The sequence below is a fragment of the Mauremys reevesii genome, linkage group 4 (assembly GCF_016161935.1).
Source record: "Mauremys reevesii isolate NIE-2019 linkage group 4, ASM1616193v1, whole genome shotgun sequence".
Lineage (NCBI taxonomy): Eukaryota > Metazoa > Chordata > Testudines > Geoemydidae > Mauremys > Mauremys reevesii.
The window spans coordinates 60,623,113-60,646,063 of record NC_052626.1 but is presented as its reverse complement, the minus strand read 5'-3'; the positions used below and the strand labels follow the sequence as shown (position 1 = coordinate 60,646,063).

At 44.8% G+C, this 22,951-nt stretch overlaps 1 protein-coding gene across 3 annotated transcripts in view; it reads right to left on the bottom strand.

Moving 5' to 3' along the window:
- NUSAP1 (nucleolar and spindle associated protein 1) overlaps window positions 1-22,951 on the bottom strand; it is a 32,713-nt gene that overhangs the window by 2,340 nt on the left and 7,422 nt on the right. For all 3 annotated transcript variants that reach the window (XM_039536213.1, XM_039536211.1, XM_039536212.1), the window contains exons 3-10: window positions 22,030-22,221; window positions 18,394-18,568; window positions 15,683-15,781; window positions 14,718-14,830; window positions 13,853-13,918; window positions 13,439-13,626; window positions 12,918-13,102; window positions 10,345-10,458 (exon numbers count right to left, since the gene is read on the bottom strand). In XM_039536213.1, coding sequence (XP_039392147.1) covers window positions 10,345-10,458; window positions 12,918-13,102; window positions 13,439-13,626; window positions 13,853-13,918; window positions 14,718-14,830; window positions 15,683-15,781; window positions 18,394-18,568; window positions 22,030-22,221 — 1,132 coding nt within the window. The remainder of the gene's footprint in view (window positions 1-10,344; window positions 10,459-12,917; window positions 13,103-13,438; window positions 13,627-13,852; window positions 13,919-14,717; window positions 14,831-15,682; window positions 15,782-18,393; window positions 18,569-22,029; window positions 22,222-22,951) is intronic.

Sequence of the window (22,951 nt, the reverse complement as noted above, 5' to 3'; positions counted from 1 at the left end):
CCTGCCTGTGGGGCAGCATAATGGAGCCCTCTCTGCTATCGTGGAAGGCAGGGATCTGCCACCATGGTCCTTGGCTGACCAAATCCTTCTTGTTCCTTAATCTACCGTGCCCTGTTTTAGGGGGAGAGGAAGTGGCCTGGTCCAGGAGAAGAGCAGCCTCAGTTCCCTGCCATCTGAGCAGAAAGCTCTGAGTGGGGCTGTCTTGACAACACAGCAGCAGACTCTAGGGTCAGCAGAAAAAACTAACCGTACTAACCTTTCATAACTGTTGTTGTTCGAGATGTGTTGCTCATGTCATAAAATCACAGAATATCAGGGTTGGAAGAGACCACAGGAGGTCATCTAGTCCAACCCCCTGCTCAAAGCAGGACCAATTCCCAACTAAATCATCCCAGCCAGGGCTTTGTCAAGCCTGACCTTAAAAACCTCTAAGGAAGGAGATACCACCACCTCCCTAGGTAACCCATTCCAGTGCTTCACCACCCGCCTAGTGAAAAAGGTTTTCCTAATATCCAACCTAAACCTCCCCCACTGCAACTTGAGACCATTACTCCTTGTTCTGTCATCTGGTACTACTGAGAACAGTCTAGATCCATCCTCTTTGGAACCCCCTTTCAAGTAGTTGAAAGCGGCTATCAAATCTCCCCTCATTCTTCTCTTCTGCAGACTAAACAATCCCAGTTCCCTCAGCCTCTCCTCATAAGTCATGTGCTCCAGCCCCCTAATCATTTTTGTTGCCCTCCGCTGGACTCTTTCCAATTTTTTCACATCCTTCTCGTAGTGTGGGGCCCAAAAGTGGACACTGAGGCCTCACCAATGTAGAATAGAGGGGAATGATCACATCCCTCAATCTGCTGGCAATGCCCCTACTTACACAGCCCAAAATGCCATTAGCCTTCTTGGCAACAAGGGCACACTGTTGACTCATATCCAGCTTCTCATCCACTGTAACCCCTAGGTCCTTTTCTGCAGAACTGCTTCCTCGCCATTTGGTCCCTAGTCTGTAGCAGTGCATGGGATTCTTCCGTCCTAAGTGCAGGACTCTGCACTTGTCCTTGTTGAACCTCATTGGGTTTCTTTTGGCCCCATCCTAATTTGTCTAGGTCCCTCTGTATCCTATCCCTACCCTCCAGCATATCTACCACTCCTCCCAGTTTAGTGTCATCTGCAAACTTACTGAGCATGCAGTCCACGACATCCTCCAGATCATTAATGAAGATATTGAACAAAACTGACCCCAGGACCGACCCTTGGAGCACTCTGCTTGATACCAGCTGCTAACTAGACATGGAGCCATTAATCACTACCCATTGAGCCCGACGATCTAGCCAGCTTTCTATCCACCTTATAGTCCATTCATCCAACCCATATTTCTTTAATATTCTAGCAAGAATACTGTGGGAGACCGTATCAAAAGCTTTGCTAAAGTCAAGGACTAACATGTCCACTGCTTTCCCCTCATCCAGAGCCAGTTATCTCATAATAGAAGGCAATTAGGTTAGTCAGGCATGACTTTCCCTTGGTGAATTCATGCTGACTGTTCCTGATCTCTCCAGTGTAAGTGCTTCAGAATTGATTCTTTGATGACCTGCTCCATGATTTTTCCAGGGACTGAGGTGAGGCTGACTGGCTTGTACTTAAGAACATAAGAAAGGCCATACCGGGTCAGACCAAAGGTCCATCTAGCCCAGTATCTGTCTACCGACAGTGGCCAACGCCAGGTGCCCCAGAGGGAGTGAATCTAACAGGCAATGATCAAGTGATCTCTCTCCTGCCATCCGTCTCCATCCTCTGACAAACAAGAGGCTAGGGACACCATTCTTACCCATTCTGGCTAATAGCCATTTATGGACTTAGCCACCATGAATTTATCCAGTCCCCTTTTAAACATTGTTATAGTCCTAGCCTTCACAACCTCCTCAGGTAAGGAGTTCCACAAGTTGACTGTGCGCTGCGTGAAGAAGAACTTCCTTTTATTTGTTTTAAACCTGCAGCCTATTAATTTCATTTGGTGACCCCTAGTTCTTGTATTATGGGAATAAGTAAATAACTTTACCTTATTCACTTTCTCAACATCACTCATGATTTTATATACATCTATCATGTCCCCCCTTAGTCTTCTCTTTTCCAAGCTGAAGAGTCCTAGCCTCTTTAATCTTTCCTCGTATGGGACCCTCTCTAAATCCCTAATCATTTTAGTTGCCCTTTTCTGAACCTTTTCTAGTGCTAGAATATCTTTTTTGAGGTGAGGAGACCACATCTGTACACAGTATTCGAGATGTGGGCGTACCATGGATTTATATAAGGGCAATAATATATTCTCAGTCTTATTTTCTATCCCCTTTTTAATGATTCCTAACATCCTGTTTGCTTTTTTGACCGCCTCTGCACACTGCGTGGACATCTTCAGAGAACTATCCACGATGACGCCAAGATCTTTTTCCTGATTTGTTGTAGCTAAATTAGCCCCCATCATGTTGTATGTATAGTTGGGGTTATTTTTTCCAATGTGCATTACTTTACATTTATCAACATTAAATTTCATTTGCCATTTTGTTGCCCAATCACTTAGTTTTGTGAGATCTTTTTGAAGTTCTTCACAATCTGCTTTGGTCTTAACTATCTTGAGAAGTTTAGTATCAGCTGCAAACTTTGCCACCTCACTGTTTACCCCTTTCTCCAGATCATTTATGAATAAATTGAATAGGATTGGTCCTAGGACTGATCCTTGGGGAACACCACTAGTTACCCCTCTCCATTCTGAGAATTTACCATTAATTCCTACCCTTTGTTCCCTGTCCTTTAACCAGTTCTCGATTCATGAAAGGACCTTCCCTTTTATCCCATGACAGCTTAATTTACGTAAGAGCCTTTGGTGAGGGACCTTGTCAAAGGCTTTCTGGAAATCCAAGTACACTATGTCCACCGGATCCCTGTTGTCCACATGTTTGTTGACCCCTTCAAAGAATTCTAATAGATTAGTAAGACACGATTTCCCTTTACAGAAACCATGTTGACTATTGCTCAAGAGTTTATGTTTTTCTATGTGTCTGACAATTTTATTCTTTACTATTGTTTCAACTAATTTGCCCGGTACCGACGTTAGACTTACCAGTCTGTAATTGCCGGGATCACCCCTAGAGCCCTTTTTAAATATTGGCGTTAAATTAGCTAACTTCCAGTCACTGGGTACCGACGCCCATTTAAAGGACAGGTTACAAACCTTAGTTAATAGTTCCGCAACTTCACATTTGAGTTTTCAGAACTCTTGGGTGAATGCCATCTGGTCCCGGTGACTTGTTAATGTTGAGTTTATCAATTAATTCAAAAACCTCCTCTAGTGATACTTCAATCTGTGACAGTTCCTCAGATTTGTCATCTACAAAAGCCAGCTCAGGTTTAGGAATCTCCCTAACATCCTCAGCCGTGAAGACTGAAGCAAATAATCCATTTAGTTTCTCCGCAATGACTTTATCGTCTTTAAGCGCTCCTTTTGTATTTTGATCATCAAGGGGCCCCACTGGTTGTTTAGCAGGCTTCCTGCTTCTGATGTACTTAAAAAACATTTACATGTTCTTCCCTGTGTAGTGTCCATTCCATTGTAGGTGGGTGTGCTCACAACATGCATCGGTGCTGAAAGTTTTTCCCTCCATGGTATTCATAGGGGACCAGCTCTGGTGCCCTCTGGAGTGGCCCACGTATTTGCCGGTATAAGGGGCGCCGCTGGCTTCTTGCTGGAACTCTGAGAGAGGGGAAGGAGAGTGGGTCATGGAATGGACATTAGCAACACATCTTGAAGAACAGTTACAAAAGGTTAGTAACTGTTTTTTCTTCTTTGAGTGATTGCTCATGTCCATTCCATTATAGGTGACTCCCAAGCAGTACCTCTGGAGGTGGGCAGGAGTTCATGGTTGTGTCAGTTGCAACACAGCTCTGCCAAATCCAGCATCATCTCTGGCCTGCTGGGTAATGGCATAACGTGTGGTGAACATGTGTACCAAAGACCAGCTCGCAGCTCTGCAGATGTCCTGGACAGGGAGATTCACCAGGAATGCAGCCGAAGACGCTTGAGCTCTAATAGCGTGAGCCTTCGCTATCAGTGGAGAAACAGCCTGTGCCAACTTGTAACATGTGCCGAGGCAGGTGGTAATCCAGTTTGAAATCCTCTGAGATTACACCAGAAGGCCCTTCATCCTGTCAGTGATCACAGTAAAGAGATGAGTCGATCTGTGGAAGGCCTTGGTGCACTCCAAATAGAAAGCCAGGGCATGCCTGAAATCTAGAGTGTGCAGGCATCTCTCCTCATTGATCATGTGATGCTTTGGACAGAACACTGGGAGGAAGATATCCTAATTGTCATGGATGTGCGACACCACCTCCAGCAGGAAGGCCGGATAGGGTCGCAGCTGAACCTTGTCCTTGTAGGATACTGTATACAGGGGCTCTGAAGTGAGGGATTTAATCTCGGAGACTCAATGTGCTGAAGTAATTCCTACAAGGAATGCAACCTTCCACAACAAGTACAGAGGAAACAAGAAGCCATAGGCTCAAAGGGTGGACCCATGAGCCTGGAGAGGACCAGGTTATGGTCCCATTGGGAACCGGGCCCCAGATTGGCGGAAAGAGTCTTTCAAGAACCTGATTGTCATCTCATGTGAGAATACAGATCTACCCTGGATACGGGTTTGGGGGGAGGGATAGCTCAGTGGTTTGAGCATTGGCCTGCTAAACCCAGGTTTCTGAGTTCAATCTTTGAATGGGCCATTTAGGGATCTGGGGCAAAAATCTGTTTTGGGATTAGTCCGGCTCTGAGCAGGGGTTTGGACCAGATGACCTCCTGAGGTCCCTTCCAACCCTGATATTCTATGATTCTAAGGCCAATATGGCTGCCAGGTGCACCTTGATCGAGGAAAAGGCAAAGCCCTGGTGCTTCAAGTGAAGCAGGTAATCCAGGATGGATTGCAGGGGTGACTGGGTCAAGGAGATAGTCCACTCCGAAAGGGAGAAATGGTTCCACTTTTCCAGGTAAGCCACTCTGGTGGAGGGTTTTTTGTCCTTCAAGAGAACCTGCTGTACCTGACTAGAGAACATTTGTTCCTCTAGGTTCAGCCACGCAGCAGCCAAGCTGTGAGGTGGAGAGAGGTGAGGTTCGAGTGCAAGAGCTGACTGTGATCCTGTGAGACTCTCTCTGGGAGGCTGTAAAGTGGCCACAGGGTCAGGTCCATGAGCATGCGAACCAATGCTGGTATGACCATGACCCACACCTTGTCCCTCCTGATCTTCAAGAGAACCTTGCTCATGAGTAGAATCGGCAGGAAGGCGTGCATCAGGTCTGTGGACCATGACAGGAGAAAGACATTGGAAAATGAGCATCTGCCTAGGCCTTGCAGAGAGCAGAACTGATGACACTTTCTGTTCTGTCTGGTGGTGAACAGGTCCACTCGGGGAGTTCCCCACTTCTGGAAGAGCATCCTGACAACTTCCGAGTGAAGGGACCACTCGTGGTGAGAGAAGAAAGGCCTGCTGAGGTGATCTGCCAATATGTTCAGGATGCCAGGGAGGTGCGAGGCTTCCAGGTGGATTGCATACTGAATGCAGAAGTCCTATAGACATAGGGCTTCTTTGCACAGAGCCAACAAACCAGCTCCCCCCTGCCTGTTGACATAGAACATGGAGACTGTGTTGTTCGTCAACACCTGCACCACCTGACCGGACAGCTGGGGAAGGAAGACTCCACAAGGTAGGCAAATGGCTCTGAGTTCTCTGACATTTAAATGTAACACAAGCTCCTCCCAAGACCATAATCCCTGCGTCCGCAAAGAGATGCGCTTCCCAACCGAGGTCAGATGCGTATGAAATCAGGGAGACCGTGGGTCATGGGCTTACGAACGGCACACCTTCCATTACCAGAGTTGGATCAGACCAATGCTGCAGGGAGGTAAATACCTGTGGGGTGGGATCGTGACAATCTTGTCCAGGTGATATCTGTCCAGGGAGTAGACTGACGCCAGCCACATCTGGAGGGGACGTAGCCTGAGTCTCACATGACAGACAACATACATGCATGCTGCCATGTGCCCCAGTAGTCTGAGGCAGACCCAGGCAGTGGCAAGCGGATGGGCTGTGATACTGGCAATCAGATCTGCCATTGCCCCGAACCTGGTCTCCAGCAGGAATGCTCTGGCTCGGATAGAGTCGAGTACCGCTCCAACAAATTCTATCCTTTGAATCGGAATTAATGTTTATTTTTGTTCGTTTATCAACAGGCCTAAAGCTTGGCAAGTGGCCGGCAACTTCTTGACACTGCGCTGGACCTGGAGCGGCCTTTGATGAGCCAGTTGTTGAGGTCTGGGTAGATCTGGATACCTTGACATCTGAGGTAGGTCGCTACCACCAACATGCACTTCGTGAATACCCTTGATGCCTTTGCTAGGCCAAAGGGGAGCACTGAAAATTGGTAGTATGAAATGTAGGAACCGTCTGTGTCCCTGAAATACTGATATGTGAGTAGGCATCCTTCTGGTCGAGGGTGACGTACCAGGATCCAGGGAAAGAATGATGAAGGCCAGGGAGACCATGCGGAACTTCAGCTTCTTGAAATATTTATTGAGGCCCCGCAGGTCGAGGATGGGGTATAGACAACCTTTGGGATCAAAAAATAGCAGGAATAAAAAACTTTTTCCCATAAGTGCAGAGGAACTTCCTCTACTGTTCCCACCTGCAGAATGCCTTGCACCTCCTGAGCGAGTAGATGCTTGTGAGAAGAGTCCCTGAAAAGAGACAGGGAGGGAGGAAGGGAACAGAAATAAACTGAAGGGTATATCCCCCTGCAACTGTGCTGAGGACCCACTGGTCCGATGTTATAGAGGCCCAGGCAGGGAGGAAGGGAGACAGGCGGTTGGGAAAAAACAGGGATGCTGGATCCAGAACATAGGCTGGAAGTTCACCCTTGAGCACACCCTCAAAATGCCTGCTTATTACCTAATTAGGTGAGGCTAGAGCTTGAGTGAGCTGAGGAGGCCAGCTGATGGCCTTGCCGGCGCTTGTAGCCCCTGCCCTTTTTAAGGAATGGCTCTGAACGGGAAGGGCCCCTGAACCTGTGGGACTGTTGCGGCTTGAACCACTTCCTTGTGGGCACCTAAGTGTACAGGCCCAGCGAGTGCAAGGGCCATGCAACTTGCTGTCTGTTCTGCAAACAATGCCAAGCCGTCAAAGGGAAGGTAATGGATGGATTGCTGAACTTCTGCTGACAAACCCGACGACTACAACCAGGATGCCCGCCTCACTGAAATGGCCGAAGTCATAGACCGGGATGCGGAGTCTACTGCAACTGAGGCTGCTTGCCTGCCCTGACTACCGTTCTGCCCTCCTCCAGAATAGCCAGGAATTCCTTCCTGGGCTCCTCAGGCAGCGACTCTGCGAACTTGACCACTGACTGCCAAATGTTATAATCATAGTGGCCACGTAGGGCCTGATGGTTGGCCACTCTTAGCTGAAGACTGGCCATAGAACAAATCTTTCTACTGAAAAGATCGAGCTTCATCATCTCCTTATTCTTAGGGGTCGATCCCGGTTGGCCTTGTCTATCGTGCTCATTGGCTTCTGACACCACCAGCAAGCTTGGAGCAGGGCGTTTGTACAGGTATTCAAACCCTTTAGTGGTGATATAGTAACTTCCGCTCCACCCACTATGAGATGGGTGGCAAACCCCCTCCTCCCTGCCCAAGGGCTTTTATCAGTTTCACAACTCCCTCACAAACTGGTAATGCCACCTTTGAGGGGGCTGCTGCACTCAGCACATCGAACAGGGAGTCCAAGGGCTCCACCAGCTGCTCGGCTTCCAGCCCGAGGTTTGAAGCCACATTCTTCAAAAGCTCTTGGTGGGCTTTTGTGTCATCCTGGGGGACTGTGTGAGAGGGCCCCACTATCGCCTCGTCGGGCAGAGGAGGCAGGTATAGGTGGGCCTGGTAACTCCACTGCCTCTGCCAGAGGAGCCTTGGTTGCAGCTGGCTGTCCCTGTGGAGCTTTCTTTGACTCCGCTTCCGAGTCAGGGGGCGGGCAGGAGACTGTGGCCGACTGTCTTTCCGATGACCCTGAGACCAACTGATGCCCCAGTGATGGTTGCAGAAATGCCCAGGGATTACACAGATGCCAGGGGGTTGGCAATTGGCCCGGAGGCCATGCAGCCCCTGGGGGCCCAGAAGGAAATGCCGATGGTCCTGGCGGCAGGTGGCCTTGGCCTGCGGGCAGGTCTTCCTCCTTGCTTTCAGAGCCTGAAGAGGGGGAGACTTGTCTGGGGGACCAGGACAGGACTGATGTCACCTATCTACTCTGTTCCTGTTGGCTTGCTCTGCGGATCTCCACTGGGATGATGTCTCTCGGTGCCACGTTTCCAGTGACTGGCGGCTGCGTTCCGGTGACAGGCAACTGCGTTCGGCGGTACCCCGGTGATCGAAGCCTCACGCTGTGAGAGCGGTGCTGCTCCGTGGACCAGAAGTGAGAACGGGAGTGAGAGGATTGACATCTTGGAGACCGTCAACGTGCCCATGGAGATCTGTACCAGTGAACTGGAGACTGGTAACAGGACTCAGGGGACCAGTGTACCAACCCTCTGGAATGGTGCCGTGAGCCTGGAGACCTATACAGACGCTCTAGGCCGGAGTTCTGGGGATTGGTGATGCGCCTCCAAGGGTCTGTGCCAGACAGCTGGTGATTGATGCCGGGATCCCAGTGAACACTGCCTAGAGACTGGAGAACAACACTGGGAACTCTGGTAGGTAAGCTGACCCACATCTGGGGGCTGGTGGCACTGTTCAGGTAAGCGCTGCTGCACTGACAAAGACCACTGGAAGGGTCCCAGGGCGGGTTTTTCCCTGGAATGGTGCACCTTAGTAGCAGGCATGGGCGGCACCAGAAGGGACAATATATTCTTAGCAGCCTCTGGCATGGACAGCACCACCAGGTGCTGAGTGCCTCTGCTGCTTTCTGGGGTGGTAGGCGAATCTCAAAGGGGGCCCAAACAGCTCTGTAGGTGCTGGAGCCTGGCCACCATCCATAGAGAAAAAGCTGCCCCTCATGGTCTTTGCTGTCCTCTGGCTCTCTCCTTCCATTTACGGGATACAGGATAACGCCCTCTCCTGGTCTTTCTTTGCTTTTCAAGTGGTACCAGGGATGGGGATCGGTGCCAGTCTCAGGTTGGTGCTGGTGGCACGCTCCACACCGAGGCTGCACTGCTTGGAACAGAGTCAGATCTAGTCGGCTCCGATGCCAGTGCGAAGGCTGACTCCATAAAGAGCACTCAACGATACCTGCTTCTTTTTCCATTCGTGGTCTGAAGCTCTTACAGATGTGACACTTGTCACTCACATGGGTTTCCCCCAAGCACTTTAGACATCTTTTATGGGGATCACTGACTGGCATAAGTTTCTTGCAGTAGTCACAAGGCCCCATCCCTAGGCTAAGTCCCATCCAGGACTAACCAACTATTACTAACTCTAACACTAGGGAACTGTAAAACTATAAAAGTTTTTAAGAACTATATACAAAAACTATATACAAAAAGTTCATAACTAGACACTGTTGAGAGAAGTAAGCTAGCCGAGGCAAGGAGATGTTCCAGCACTGTCACTGGTGGTACGAAGGAACTGAGGGAGGGGGGAGCCAGCGGTGCCCCTTATACCGGCACATACGTGCACCACTCCAGAGGGTGCTGGAGCTTGTCTCCTATGGATACCACTGAAGGAAAAATTCCCGACACCAGTGCATGTGGCGAACACACACCTACAATGGAATGGACATGAGCAATCACTCAAAGAACTTGATTTATGGGGGGACATATGTTGTTGTAGAGGTGTCCCAGAACTGACTTGTTTTGTGTGGTGGTGGTAGGAGGGCAGCGTTAATTGGCAACAGAGCTCAGTCAGCAGGAATCCAGCATCTATAGGCTCAACAGGAGGGTGTGTTTTTCAGCCTGGTGAATAGGTATTAGACAGGGCTTGGAAAAAGTTGCCTGTTTATTTGAACTTGATGTTCTGACACCTAGAATGCAGTGTGTCTAAACACTTGAGAAACTAGAATTCCTCTAGCAGCAAACAGAAAGAACCAATCCAGCTGTTAAAAGCCCAGATTGTCTTAACAAAAGCCTCTCTGCTAGAGAACATACTTTGAATGATTTAACTTCAGAGCACAAGTGATCATTTTTAAGGCTACATCCCCATGTAGAGTGTGTGATCAGATATGTGATATGACAGAGGTGCTTTGTTGCTGCACATAATGTAAAAATGCCCTCTTTCATAAGCTCGGTGCTTTTGTCTCCCCCATGGAAATAGCACAAAGTCACAGTACCTTTGTGTGGCTGATATCCAAGTGGCCTTGACAGACTTGCTTTCAGATCAAATGTTGGTTTCTTGGTACTTGTGGGTTCTGCAGTCTGAGCTGCAAACTTGAATGGTGTAACAGCTAAAAAGAAAACCAGGGTACCATGTTTAGAGAGAGGGAACAAGAATTTCTGCTCCTAAAAGCAAACAGTTGGGAAACTACACAAGGAGAGCACTACAACAGCCCAGTTCTATAAGCCAGTCAAACCGAAGTACCATAGGGTCTTACAAACTACCAAGCATCCACACACTATACAATGTATTCCATTGAAAACACATTTAACACTTTGAACAACAGGGAAGAGGTTGAACAATATGGGGCAATAGCGTACGAAGGGAAGATGTGGAAGGTCTCCCTCTTTTGGTTTGGTTTTAAGTAGATAGCCCTGGTGTGTATCAGATCTGCTAAGCCATATATCTAGTTCAGTGTTTCTCAACTGCCCTGTGGTCTCCCAGTGGTCTACGGAGAGCACACTGATCACATGATGCTTATTTCCAGTTGTCACCTTAAAAATCACAACTAAAAATATATTAAGTACTATTGCTATTTTTTCATGTAAGCAATTACTGTAGTTTACATAAGGAGGAGCAATCATGAGGAGCATGGAAAGTGGTCCACAAAACTATGACTAGAAAAGGAAGTGTCTGTGACACAGTCTAGCATGTGGTCCACACTAGAAGACACTGAGGGTACAGGATGGCTGGGAACAGTTCTACTTGCACACCACTGAGCAAACTCATAGTACCAAGTAAAAGTTGTGAGTCACATGTATAATGCAATTTACATGGTCATGTAGTTTGCTACAGAACCAGGGATTATTTTTAAAATGCTACATAAATTTACTCCAGAATCTAAGTCTTCATTTAAAAACATTAATTCTCTAGCAGTTCAAGATTCTCTACGTCTTAATCTCACGTTTCAACAGAAAAAACAGATAACCAACAAATGGATACTGTACTGATTGGCATAAGTGCCTGCATATCATTCTTGGGTCCTTGACACATACGTCCTATGTGGCACATAGGACGTGAGGTGTCACTAGTGAGGAGCTCAGTCCTTTCTTAAGATGTTTAAGAAAACAAGACTACCTGGGGTACCTTATTCCTTATAGTAGCTGGCCTACATATCCCATACAAACTTTTATCAGTGCTTCCAAGATATGTTGAATTTAACCCTAATCCCGAACTACCCAAAACACAAGTAAACCACTCAAGCTGTTCTAATACTGACTTCTTGCTCAGGATTGATTTATTTTAGCTATCTAATTTATTTCTACCTCAGGACATGGCCTTCACATGCTGTCCCAACGCTTGGTTCTCTGCTCTCAACTTCAATATTCTGTAGGATATGAACTGTTAGTTTTATTATCAGAAGTGGGACTTCTATACAATTGTATGGGTATATTTTGAGACTAGTAAGTCATGCATCACACCATACATGGCTTTCCACTTCTCCTGAGCAAGTATGATAGCTCGTTCCCTATTCCATTGCGTGGTTATTTGGTGGTCCAGGGAGCTTTTCTACAAGGACACTTAAACCTCTTCTGGAGTACTCTAGTACCAAGTCTGCAATGGTGCTTTTATGTTTCCTTGGGGCACTTTTATCTGCTAATACAGGGGTGGGCAAACTTTTTGGGCCGAGAGTCACATCTGGGTGGGGCAATTGTATGCAGGGCCAAGGCAGGGGGTTGGGATGTGGGGGGGGGGAGGGGTGCGGTGTGCAGTGCAGAAAGGGGCTCAGGGCAAGGATTTGGGGCAGAGGAGGGGTGCGGGGTGTTACAGGGGGCTCAGGGCAGGGAGTTGGGATGCAGGAGGGATGCACGGTGCAGGCATGGGGCTTAGGGCAGGGAGCTCGGGTGCAGGAGGGGTGCAGGGTGTACGAGGGGGCTCAGGGCAGGGAGTTGGGGGGCAGGAGGGCTTCAGGCTCCGGGGTGGCAGTGGTGCGTACCAGGGCCAGAGCAGGCTCCCTGCCTGCCTGCCCTGTTCCTGTCCCCATGCCATTTCAGGAAGTGCTGCAGCCCCTGGAGGGGAGGGGGGGCAGAGAGCTCCATGTGTGCTGCCCTTGCTGCACCTCCAGGTACCTCTCCCGAAGCTCCCACTGGCCACGGTTCCCTGTTTCAGGCCAATGGGAGCTGCGGGGGGCGATGCCTGGAGGCAAGAGCAATGCACAGAGCCCTCTGCCCGCCCCCCCCTACCCCGACCAAGGGCTGCATGGGTGTGGTGCCAGCCACTTCTGGAGAGCAGTGCGGGGCCCACTGCGCCACAGGGGCAGTCCCGCGGGCCAGATCCACACACAATATGAACAGCTAGACTGGAGAGAATTTCCTCGCCTTTTATCTTTTCCAAAGATTTTTAGCACCTACCCTTTTCAGGTCAAAGGATTGAAAGAAAATATAAATTTAAAAACAAGATATTGCAGTCCCCTAAAGAATCACTCTAGTCTTGGGAAATAATATATTTCCCCTTGTCCTTTGCTAAAGCATTAAAGCTTGTTTCCAAATATTATGTACATTTTATAGCATCAGTTTCTCAGAAGATTACCATTAGGGTTGGTCTTTGATGCAGTCATCTCATGGTTTGTTCCATTTCCATTAGTGCTCTTTCTAATTGTGGGTTTGCCACTTTTCTGGCTATCAGGTGTGCAAATCTCCAAGAATGGTGACTTTCTAGATGGAGTCTTGGTAAGGGAGCGCTTGTGTTCATTATCTTTTGTAGCTTCTGAGAATCTGAAAGGAAGTAGTTATTAGTCGGAATAAAGATCTGAACCTTCCTACATTAACAGGTGTTCATTAAAAACATTTCAACCAATGTAAGTCTCTTATCTATTGGAGAAAACATGAAACTCTGTAATACATAATCCTTTGGCACATTCCTTGTCATGAACATGGAACAAGAATTTGAATCTGCATCAAGTGCTATCAACAACTAATGCAACAATCACACAATGTTTTTATTGCAATTTAATTTTCAAGTTCAATTTTTAAATTTCATGATTTAGTTCACTGTGTTGTTCATATATTATACCAAATACTTGACTGATGTTTTTGGTGAGTCCTTTTTACCTGACATTCATTTTGGTTGTTGAGAGAATGGAGGGATTGAATGAAGATTTCTGAGATAAAATACTCCGATTTGCGGTGCCTACAGAGATGCGTGGGGAGCGCCGCAAGTTGCCTGGAGTACAGCTGGTAGAGAACCTTCCTCTTTGGGGATGTGGGCTGAATAAAAACACTCTGCCGCCGGAGCGTTTCTAGAAACACAGAATTGAGCATTTAGCACATTCCACAAGAGTTTAGCATTCGGATAGGCGCTGCTGCCTGGATTGTGCTGGAGCTACAGAACATAATACATTTAATCATAAGTGCACAGATCAGTCTGCTTTAAAAGAATAATATTTCAAAAAAAAAAAAAAAAAAGAGAAGATCTCCCTCGTAACTAGACAGACAAGATTATCGGTGGGGGGAACGGGGACTCACGTTAGAATTGCTGCACGGAGTTCCTTTCTCACATGCCTTTGGGTGGTTAGTTTTTTTAGCCAACATCTGCAAAAATAAAATGTATGGAGTCTTAAATAGTCATCCATAAACTTGGTATCTTTCAGCAAGATAAGAAACGTAACATTCAGAATAAGTTTCAATGTTCTTGTTTTGACCATATTCCTTGGTGTACATTGCTGTAAATCTTGGCATGTGCACACATTTGTCACATCTGGAAATGCCATTATTTTGGAATTCTCACACATTTAAGTTTAGAATACAGAATTTGAGAGAGATCAAGGGCCATTAAGAACCATTTACATGCCATTTTTTTGAAGGTGAGTCGAATGCCTTTCCATAAGAAGGTATATAAAAAGCACTTAAGTTTTCCACCTTGGATGGGCATTAACAGGTCAAGCCCACCATTTAAATCCCACTTTGTAAGATGCTCAAGTTCCATGGCAACCCAGACAATTAAGAAGGTAGACAAAAAAGCCAAACAACCCCACCAATGTAATTAGTAGTCTACTTTTTTTTTCCCGCCCTTAGGAACTACTTATCAAGTATTTATGCTACCACGATAGAGTCAGAGAAAGGTTAGTTCTGTGGCAGGCAGAAACAGTTCTGGAGGTATAGTAAAAGTACTCAGGATAGACTTATATCCTCACAGTCTATGGGATGTTAGGATCGTTGAAATTGCATGGGCCTCCTACCAGTCAACTACTCCTCAAAAATGGTTCTTTAGCCACATGCACAAATGTATGACTCATACTGAGGGACTGTGAGGAGATAATGCAATAAAGAACCCTCGCTAGATTTTAGAAGAATGTAGGGATGAGGGATATGATCCTCTATTGATTCCTACCTTGACCTCATTGATAGAATTGCTGAAGTTTTCAATCAGTTTATTTTTTCTCTCAATGTAGGCATCAATAGACTCCATTTTCTCGAAGTGAGCCTCATGCAGCTTCTTGAAATCTTCAAAATTCCAAATATATGAAAGAGAAATTGTCAAGATTGCTCATTTATAGGCAAGTTTAAATGATCAGAGGATGGAGCAAACCTGGAATAATTGTCACTAGGGGATAGGCAGGAAAGAAAAAAAAAAATCTAAGTGCACTATTTTTCCTGACTGTATCCTGTGAGTCTAAGTAAGTGGTTCTCAGACTGCGGCCCGCTTGTGGCCCAACCAGCACACAGGTGTGGCCCATGTGACAGCCTCAGGGCCATACAGGCTGTGTATAGATATATATATTTTAGTGTAGATGTGGTCCACATAACAGAGCGCTTCATATGTGGCCAACAATGGTAAATAGGTTAAGAACCATTGGTCTAAGTGATTAAAAACAAGTGGAAGTGGTCGCCTATCTCTGCCTTGACTAGTCCTAAACGAATGGCAAGTCATTATTTCTTCAGTTACTGGGCATCCATTTTAGAGCAGATCATTAGTTCAAAGAAAAAATGATAGTAACTTAATTTAGCATTCCTGTCTGATGTTAAAAAAACCCTTACATATATAAATGCTTTTCACCCAGAAGGGTTTCAAAGCACTTGACAAACTGATTTTAAAACTAAGCACATTTATCTACTACCAACACACAACCAGCTCTTTGGAGAAACACAGGCAGATATACACCACACTGGAACACTTCAGAGCCATGACAATTGCTTTATAAAAGAGCAAGATGTTTTCCCCAAGCAAGCCCTATGAGATTTCGAGCCCCACATTAAAAAAAAAAGAATGAGATTGGATTCATTTAGGCAGTAACAGGCAAGTGTCCTTTCATACATGGACAATAAGCCTGTTTTCAGAGATAGTAAATAACTTACTTGGCGTAATGGGTTTCACTCCTGTTTTTCCGGTTTTAGACAGACGGTTTACATATCGAGGGATCTTCCCAGCTGGAGGATGGGCTGGGAGAGTGTCATCTGGTACAATCAAATCAAACAAGTCTGTTAAAACTACTGGAAGGTTAGTTTAACGCTATTAAAACTCGAGTTATTCTTTTGCTTCATGAAACTCTGGAAGCTTGTATGCCAAAGAAGTATTCACTCCCTTAAATTGGGCTCTAGTACAAGAAGTAAAAATGGAATTGTGGAGTTCCATGTTTATAGTCTCTCAAAGGCTTCCATATCAAAGGTGTACCCAAGTAATAGGATGACTTTGCCAACTGCAAGCTCAATATGGTATCGGAAAGTCAAGGCAGATTATTTCCTTCTCATGCATCCCCATCAGTAAAGGTTCTGCAGGCCAAATTCTGCTCTGGGTGGCAACCCAATTGCCTGCACAAAGTGTAAGTGGATTGGCCCTGTCTGAGTAGTACTCCATTAGAATGACTAGTATTTTGTTGATTATGCATAAAGAAGGAACATAACCCAACTCACTTTCTCTTAAAAGTGTTGGCTCTGCAGCACTAATACAAGTAATAATAAAAGCTTCCATGACTATTGTAAGCAGAGATACCCGAATGCACATCTGGGAGCTTATCTGTTTCAACAGGGGGGGACATTTTTACTTAGAGACTTGAGAGCAGAACCACACAGTGACTAAAGATTTAGCCAATAAGTCTTGAATCTTTTCCTAATTTTTATGGTTTGAATTCAGCTTCTTTTGTATCATGTTTACACCGATATTTCTGTTGAGTTCAGTTAGTCTTCTTTCTTCATTTTAATACAATTCACAAACAGCGGTATTTTTTAAAAAGACATTCGATTAGAGTATGATAGCATTTGTAGACTGAAAGCGAGTGCTCAGTTATTTTTTATTTCAGGTCTGTGTCAAAGTCAGTATAGAATAGCCCCACAACGGGACCAAAGGATGGGAAAATTAGTGATTTCTTTTAACCCATGTGTGTAAGATTCTCTGTAAGCTTGTAACAGAACACTTGTGTCACTAGAAGGAACCATTGCTTAGACAGAAGGCAGCAAGTGTAAACTCAAACAAGAACTATGATCATGATGTAAGAGAGGGATACTACAGCTGTTTCTCAAATCTGAAAGCTCAACTTGTTGGGTCAAAGAGATGGCTCATATATTGTGTGTTGCTTGAAAAACTCAACTGGGTGTGTTGAATGGTATATCTAACTTGGGGCAAAACATTAAAGTTGGCTTCCCATAACAGTTTTCTTGCATACTCTATTGAACAGCAGTTATGCCCATGCTGCAATTCAGGGACTGTACATACCTATTGTGCTATCTTGGTGGAGCAGAGCATGAGATTGTATATGGCTTAGTGCTTGGGTTCTCAACCTTTTTCTTTCTGAGCCCCTCCCCCCAGCATGCTATAAAAATTCCATAGTCCACCTGTGCCACAACTATTTTTCTCAATATCCAGTAGATTGAAAGCCAGGGCTGGCATTAGGGGCTAGCAAGCAGGGCAATGGCTCAGGGCCCGACATCATAGGCCGCTTCATAAAGCTAAGCTGCTCAGGCTTTGGCTTCAACCCTGGGCAATGGGGCTCAGGCTTTGTGTCCTGGGGTCCAGCGAGTCTAACGCTGGTCCTGCTCTGTGGTTTATTTTGGCAGATCCCCTGAAACCTGCTCAAGATCACGGCAACATACACAAGTGAGGAAGACACCAGTTCTGATTTTCAGCATCACATCAAACACAGCAGGCAGGGAATGATGAAGTGTCACTTGCCTGGACATGTTTTTTTGCTGTCTAAGTTGCCCAACAATAATTTTTTTTTCTAGCCTGAGTATAAATTTATACTAACTACACATCTGGGAAAGTTGAGTCATCTGCAAGCAGAGGCCAATGAAGTACAACACATGAAGTACTCTTCCCCACCTCTTTCCTCAGGAAGAGTACCACATTTATGATAATCCAAGAGGCACTGAATTTAAAGGTGACCTGCAAAGGAAAAGAGTTGAGATTGTGCACCCTATCTTCATCTTCTTCTTCTTCTAAACAATGTATAAAGCAGGCATGAAAGGGTTTTTTTTTTTAATATTCAGCTTGCTTTTCACATAAGAAATTCAGGTCTTGTCTATCCTGAAAGGCTATGGTAACTGGATTTAAATAGTTAACAAAAAAGGTTTTGAACAGCCTGACCCCAAATCCCTTCCATTCTCAACTGCGTACCTTTCACTCGCTTTAAGCTTATGAAGATTATTTTACTAGTTCTCCAAGAAGTAATGTTTGGGAAATGGACCTTTGCTAAAGATTTGATACACTGGTTTATTTAAGTAAGGGCATGTTCAGACCCCCAAGAAGTTCTTCACCAAAACTATGGAAGACCAGACTTGACATTCCCAAGGCAAAAACCCAAGCAGAACCCCCACCCTCTTCCAACTTTCAAGCCTTCTTTAAAATTCATAAAGAAAACAAGTGCACAAGTCCAATTTTAAAAGATTCTTCACATATCACCTTTAAGTGAAAGGTGTTCCTCAAACAAACGATCTGTCATGGGACAACGATCTGGGCTATTAGACCACCAGGACATTCCACAATATTTTTATGGACATAGTATATAAATCAAAATTCCTGTTTGAAGTACTGTAAGTAACCAGACTAAGAACTACTTGCAGTTTCCGCTTACTTTCAGCTCCATTTCGTTTAGCAGAAACCATCTTCTCCCTTTGCTGGCTCTGCATGGGATGCATCGCTGGGTTCACAGGGGCTTTGTTCTTAGCTACAGGTTCCTCATTTTGGCGTCTTTTCAGTCTCTTGCTGTGTCCATCCTGGGGTACTTTTTCTGTCATATCTGAATAATTCTGGAGTTCAAAGATGTTTCGGTTAGGCCTTTTTTTCAAGGATGTTCTGCCTGTTCTGTAGGACAAGTTCTACAGTAGAAAAGGTTTGCTGGTATAGCTATACCATCAAACCATAGTAGTGTAGATGCAATTTATACCAGCAAATAAGTGATTTTTCTGATGGCTTATAGTTGGCAAGTAAAATAAGCCTACCGACAGTCACTTTGTTGCCACTATACCTGCATCTACACCAGGGGTTTTGCTGGTATATGTGTTGCAATCTCTTACCCCTTATAAACAAAACAAAACAAACCCCCCACTGACATTGCTATTGTCACAGTTCTGGGTTTAACTGCACATCTGCCCCCTTTGTGGTCTCCTCAAGAGCATCCCCTTAGGTGTCAGGCTGGGAACCTCCATGTTCTTCTCCCTCCAGATCAGAGTTTTAGGGATGCAGTCCCCTTGCAATTCACTGTGCTTGTCCTAGCAGCTCTGACTTTAGTTTAACACTTGCAGTTCTGCTCTCTCAGGAACAATGAGAGTCAGTGACCAACCAGCTTTCGCAAAGTACAGTACGTTTATTTAAGTCAAAAGCATTACAGAGGAAAAAAAAATCAACAATCTATATGCATCCTAAGCTTACGCAGATATGACTGATCATCTACATGAGATCCTGGTAGGTCCATAAGTTTGTTAGTTCTCTGTTCCAGAGTGACTCTCTCCGTGAGTCAGATCAGGCTGACTCTCTCTACATTTATTTGGCCTCTCTCTCTCAGGCCTCCTAAACCAGGTAAAACCAGTTAATTTTACTTCTCCTATGGGGAGAAGCTTCCAAGGGCTGGGTATCTGCATAGTCAGCACTGGAAATTTGCATTAAAATCTCCATGTAACAGTCTTTCATGTTTCCAAGGTCTCACATCTGTCCCAGCTATACCAGCAAAAAAGCTTTTAGTTTAAGACCTAGCCTTATATGCTATACCCGTTTGGCACCTTTCAAACAAAACAAAAACCAAACCAAACCAACCCAACATTCTCTTTCTGCATCCCTTTTCTCCCCTCATTTTTTTTTTAAATAAACAAAAAGTCTCACATTCCAACCTAGAGAGAAAGTCCTACACAAAGGGAGATCTACTGTCTATACAAGGGAAAGTGAAACATTCCATACACCAAATGCTGTTAAATGCAAAAGCAAACCAACTGAAGAAAGTTTTTCTTTCAATTCTGGTCATCTTAGGTGTTGCTTGTATATACTAGTTAACCTTTCAGAGAGCGGCGTGACTTAAACTAAAAACATCCTTTATTCTATTTTTCCAAACTGACCAATGCTCTTTAAGCTTAGGCTAAAGAGTGAGATCATCTAGTTATCTCAGCAATTACATAATGTTCCAGGAACACTAGGAAAAGATTTTTACCATGTTATTTTAATTAGATGGACTGCTTATAAACAAGGTAGGGCAAGCAAAGTTCTCCATCTTGCTAGAACTCCCTTTTCATCAAAGCTAGCCAGCAGAGATAAAGAGTATCCTAGAAGCATGGAATTTAATGCAAATTGATTGGTTGGATGATGAACATGCTTGGCACCAGTGCTGCTGGATGTATCAGGTACAGCACAGAGTTCCACCCTTTTGTTGGAATACGCAAGAATGTCGCAATACACAGATGTGGGAGAGGAGAACACAGAAACTCTTATTTATCTGAAGAGCACAAACATGAAGGAAAATATTTTAACAAAGATAACAGATGAGAACGAAAATTCTTGATTGTCATTAGTTGTCATTCTGCCAGAGTAAGGGGAGAGGTGGAGGAGGAGAAATTCAACAGCTGCAGGACCAAGTTAAGAAATAGTGATGTCTCTGCAGCCTTAGTGCAACTGCACCTGGAATACTGTGTACAGCTCTGCTTCAGACTGCACAAATACAAGCAGAAAATTGGCTGTATCCTCAACAATGACATTTCAAAAGTTATAAATAATTTAAAAAACTGACAAGAGGGGGATCATCATCTTTCTTTGAGGGCAGCTTGGTTTTAATCCCATTAGGGACAATGGGGGGGAAAGGTGGTGGCCATTTTAAAAGAGGGCAGTTCGTATTCAGAATTCTCTAAAGAACAAGCTTCGTCAACCCCTGCTGAAGAAACCTGCAGTTATGAAGAACACGAAAATAAGTCTAAAAATGTTTCTTCAAATTTAAGACAGTTTCAGCAAGTTTAAACGATATGGGAAAATTGAAGAGTTTGCACTATTCCATTACTAACTAAAAGAATGCCTTCAAAGGCAAGTCAAGCACAAAGTGTAATTCTGTTTTGATGATGATTATATAGAGAGAAATTGTGGCTTTATTCTAAAGCAATCGAAAAGCCATACTTAGAATATGGTGTCATATAGAGTACAGAAAGGAAGAGGATATTTCAATGCTTGAAAAAAATGGAAAGATGGCTGCTAGACTCATCTGGTGATCAGAATGTCTATTAAGAAAAAGCCTTCAAGAGTTGAGTGTATTTAGCCTGAAATCAGAGTGAAACATGATTATAGTGTCCTGGGACTTAATCTCTAATGAGGTGCTTAAACTGTACCCACTGTGGTATCTGAGCACCTGAAGTCAAATTATGACTCTGGGAAAGACCCATGCAAATTACAGGTGATCTGAAGTTGATAATAAGCTTAAACAACAGGAATAGTTGATTGCAGCTAGCAGTTGACACAAGTTTCAGAAAAGTAGGGTACCAAAATACAAATCAACAACAGTATTGGTCTCAGAGTAGCAGCTGTGTTAGTCTGTATCCACAAAAAGAACAGGAGTACTTGTGGCACCTTAGGGTACGTCTTCACTACCCGCCAGATCGGCGGGTAGCAATCGATTTCTCGGAGTTCAATATATTGCGCGGGGGAGCCGCGGACGTCGATTCCGCGCCGTGGGGATGGGTAAGTAATTCGAGCTAAGGTACTTCGACTTCAGCTACGCTATTCACGTAGCTGAAGTTGCGTACCTTAGATCGACACACCCCCCTCCCCCAGTGTAGACCAGGCCTAAGATACTAACAAATCCCACCTTTTCATGTTCTCTGTATGTGTGTGTATATATATATATCCTTACTATATGTTCCATTCTATGCATCCGATGAAGTGGGCTGTAGCTCACGAAAGCTTATGCTCAAATAAATTTGTTAGTCTCTAACGTGCCACAAGTACACCTCTACCTCGATATAACACTCTCCTCAGGAGCCAAAAACATCTTACTGCATTATATTGAACTTGCTTGGATCCACCGGAGTGCCCAGCCCCGCCCCCAGCCCCCTCCCCAGGACCTGCTTTACCGGGTTATATCGGGTTGTGTTATATCCAGGTAGAGGTGTACTCCTTAACATTACTGGGTTTTCCTATTGAAAGCAGGCATTTCCTGCCAAGTGGTGGCAGAATAGACCAAAGGTTCTATTTAACTTGCATTTCTCTTAATAAAGAAATAAAACCTGAAAAAGAAAGTTACCTCTTTCTCAACAGGAAGTGCCATGTCTTCTTCATTAGTATTAATTTCCTCCTTGGAGGCCATCTTTGCACTTGCTACCTTCCTCCCTTTCCCACGCCTTTTTGTGACAAAGGACACTGGAATAGGTTTGACCTGCTCTGGACTGCTGAGCTGCTCTGTATCTGTGGAGGAAGACGCGCTCCTTCCAACGTCCTGTATAAGAGAAATGGAACCATTGTCTAACATCCTTACATGTGCATACTCATGCCAGATGCACTAACGAGAAAACTTCACAAGTTATTAAAGGAACACAGATACATCACACCCACTGTTCACAAACAACCCTGATGGCATTCTCACTGTTCACTGGCATCACAATCAGTGTGCTGATGTCAGCTTTTTCCTCAAATACTGAAGTTAGTTTTTTGAGGGCAGTTTGTTAGCCTTCCATCTGAAATCCCTTCATTTAATTTTTATTGTATGCATAGCATTCCGTCAAGGTATTTAACACATGCAGCATCTCGCATTTGACATGTGACTGGGAGAATCCTGGGGCTCTCCAAGTTTTTAAGAGCTCATAGATCTTTTTAAAATCCTGCAAATCATGTCATCTGTGCTCCTCCTACAGGGCTACTCTGATCCCTAGCAATGGAAAAGCATACCTGTGCTGTTGCTACTGCATACACCACAGTTCAAGGACTCAGCAGAAGAGTGAATCTGACAAGGATCATATCAGTTCTTAATGGTTTCACAAAAAGGGCCACAATAGAAGTATATGCAATACATAATGAGAGAAAAAAAGCTTCTGATTTACCTTGTTTCATAACATAAAAACAAGGGGACATTCAATGAAACTGAAAGGCAACACATTTAAATAAAAGAGGAAGGTTGTTTTTGTTGTTTTTTTTTTTTAAATACATACAGTGTAACAATATATTAGGAT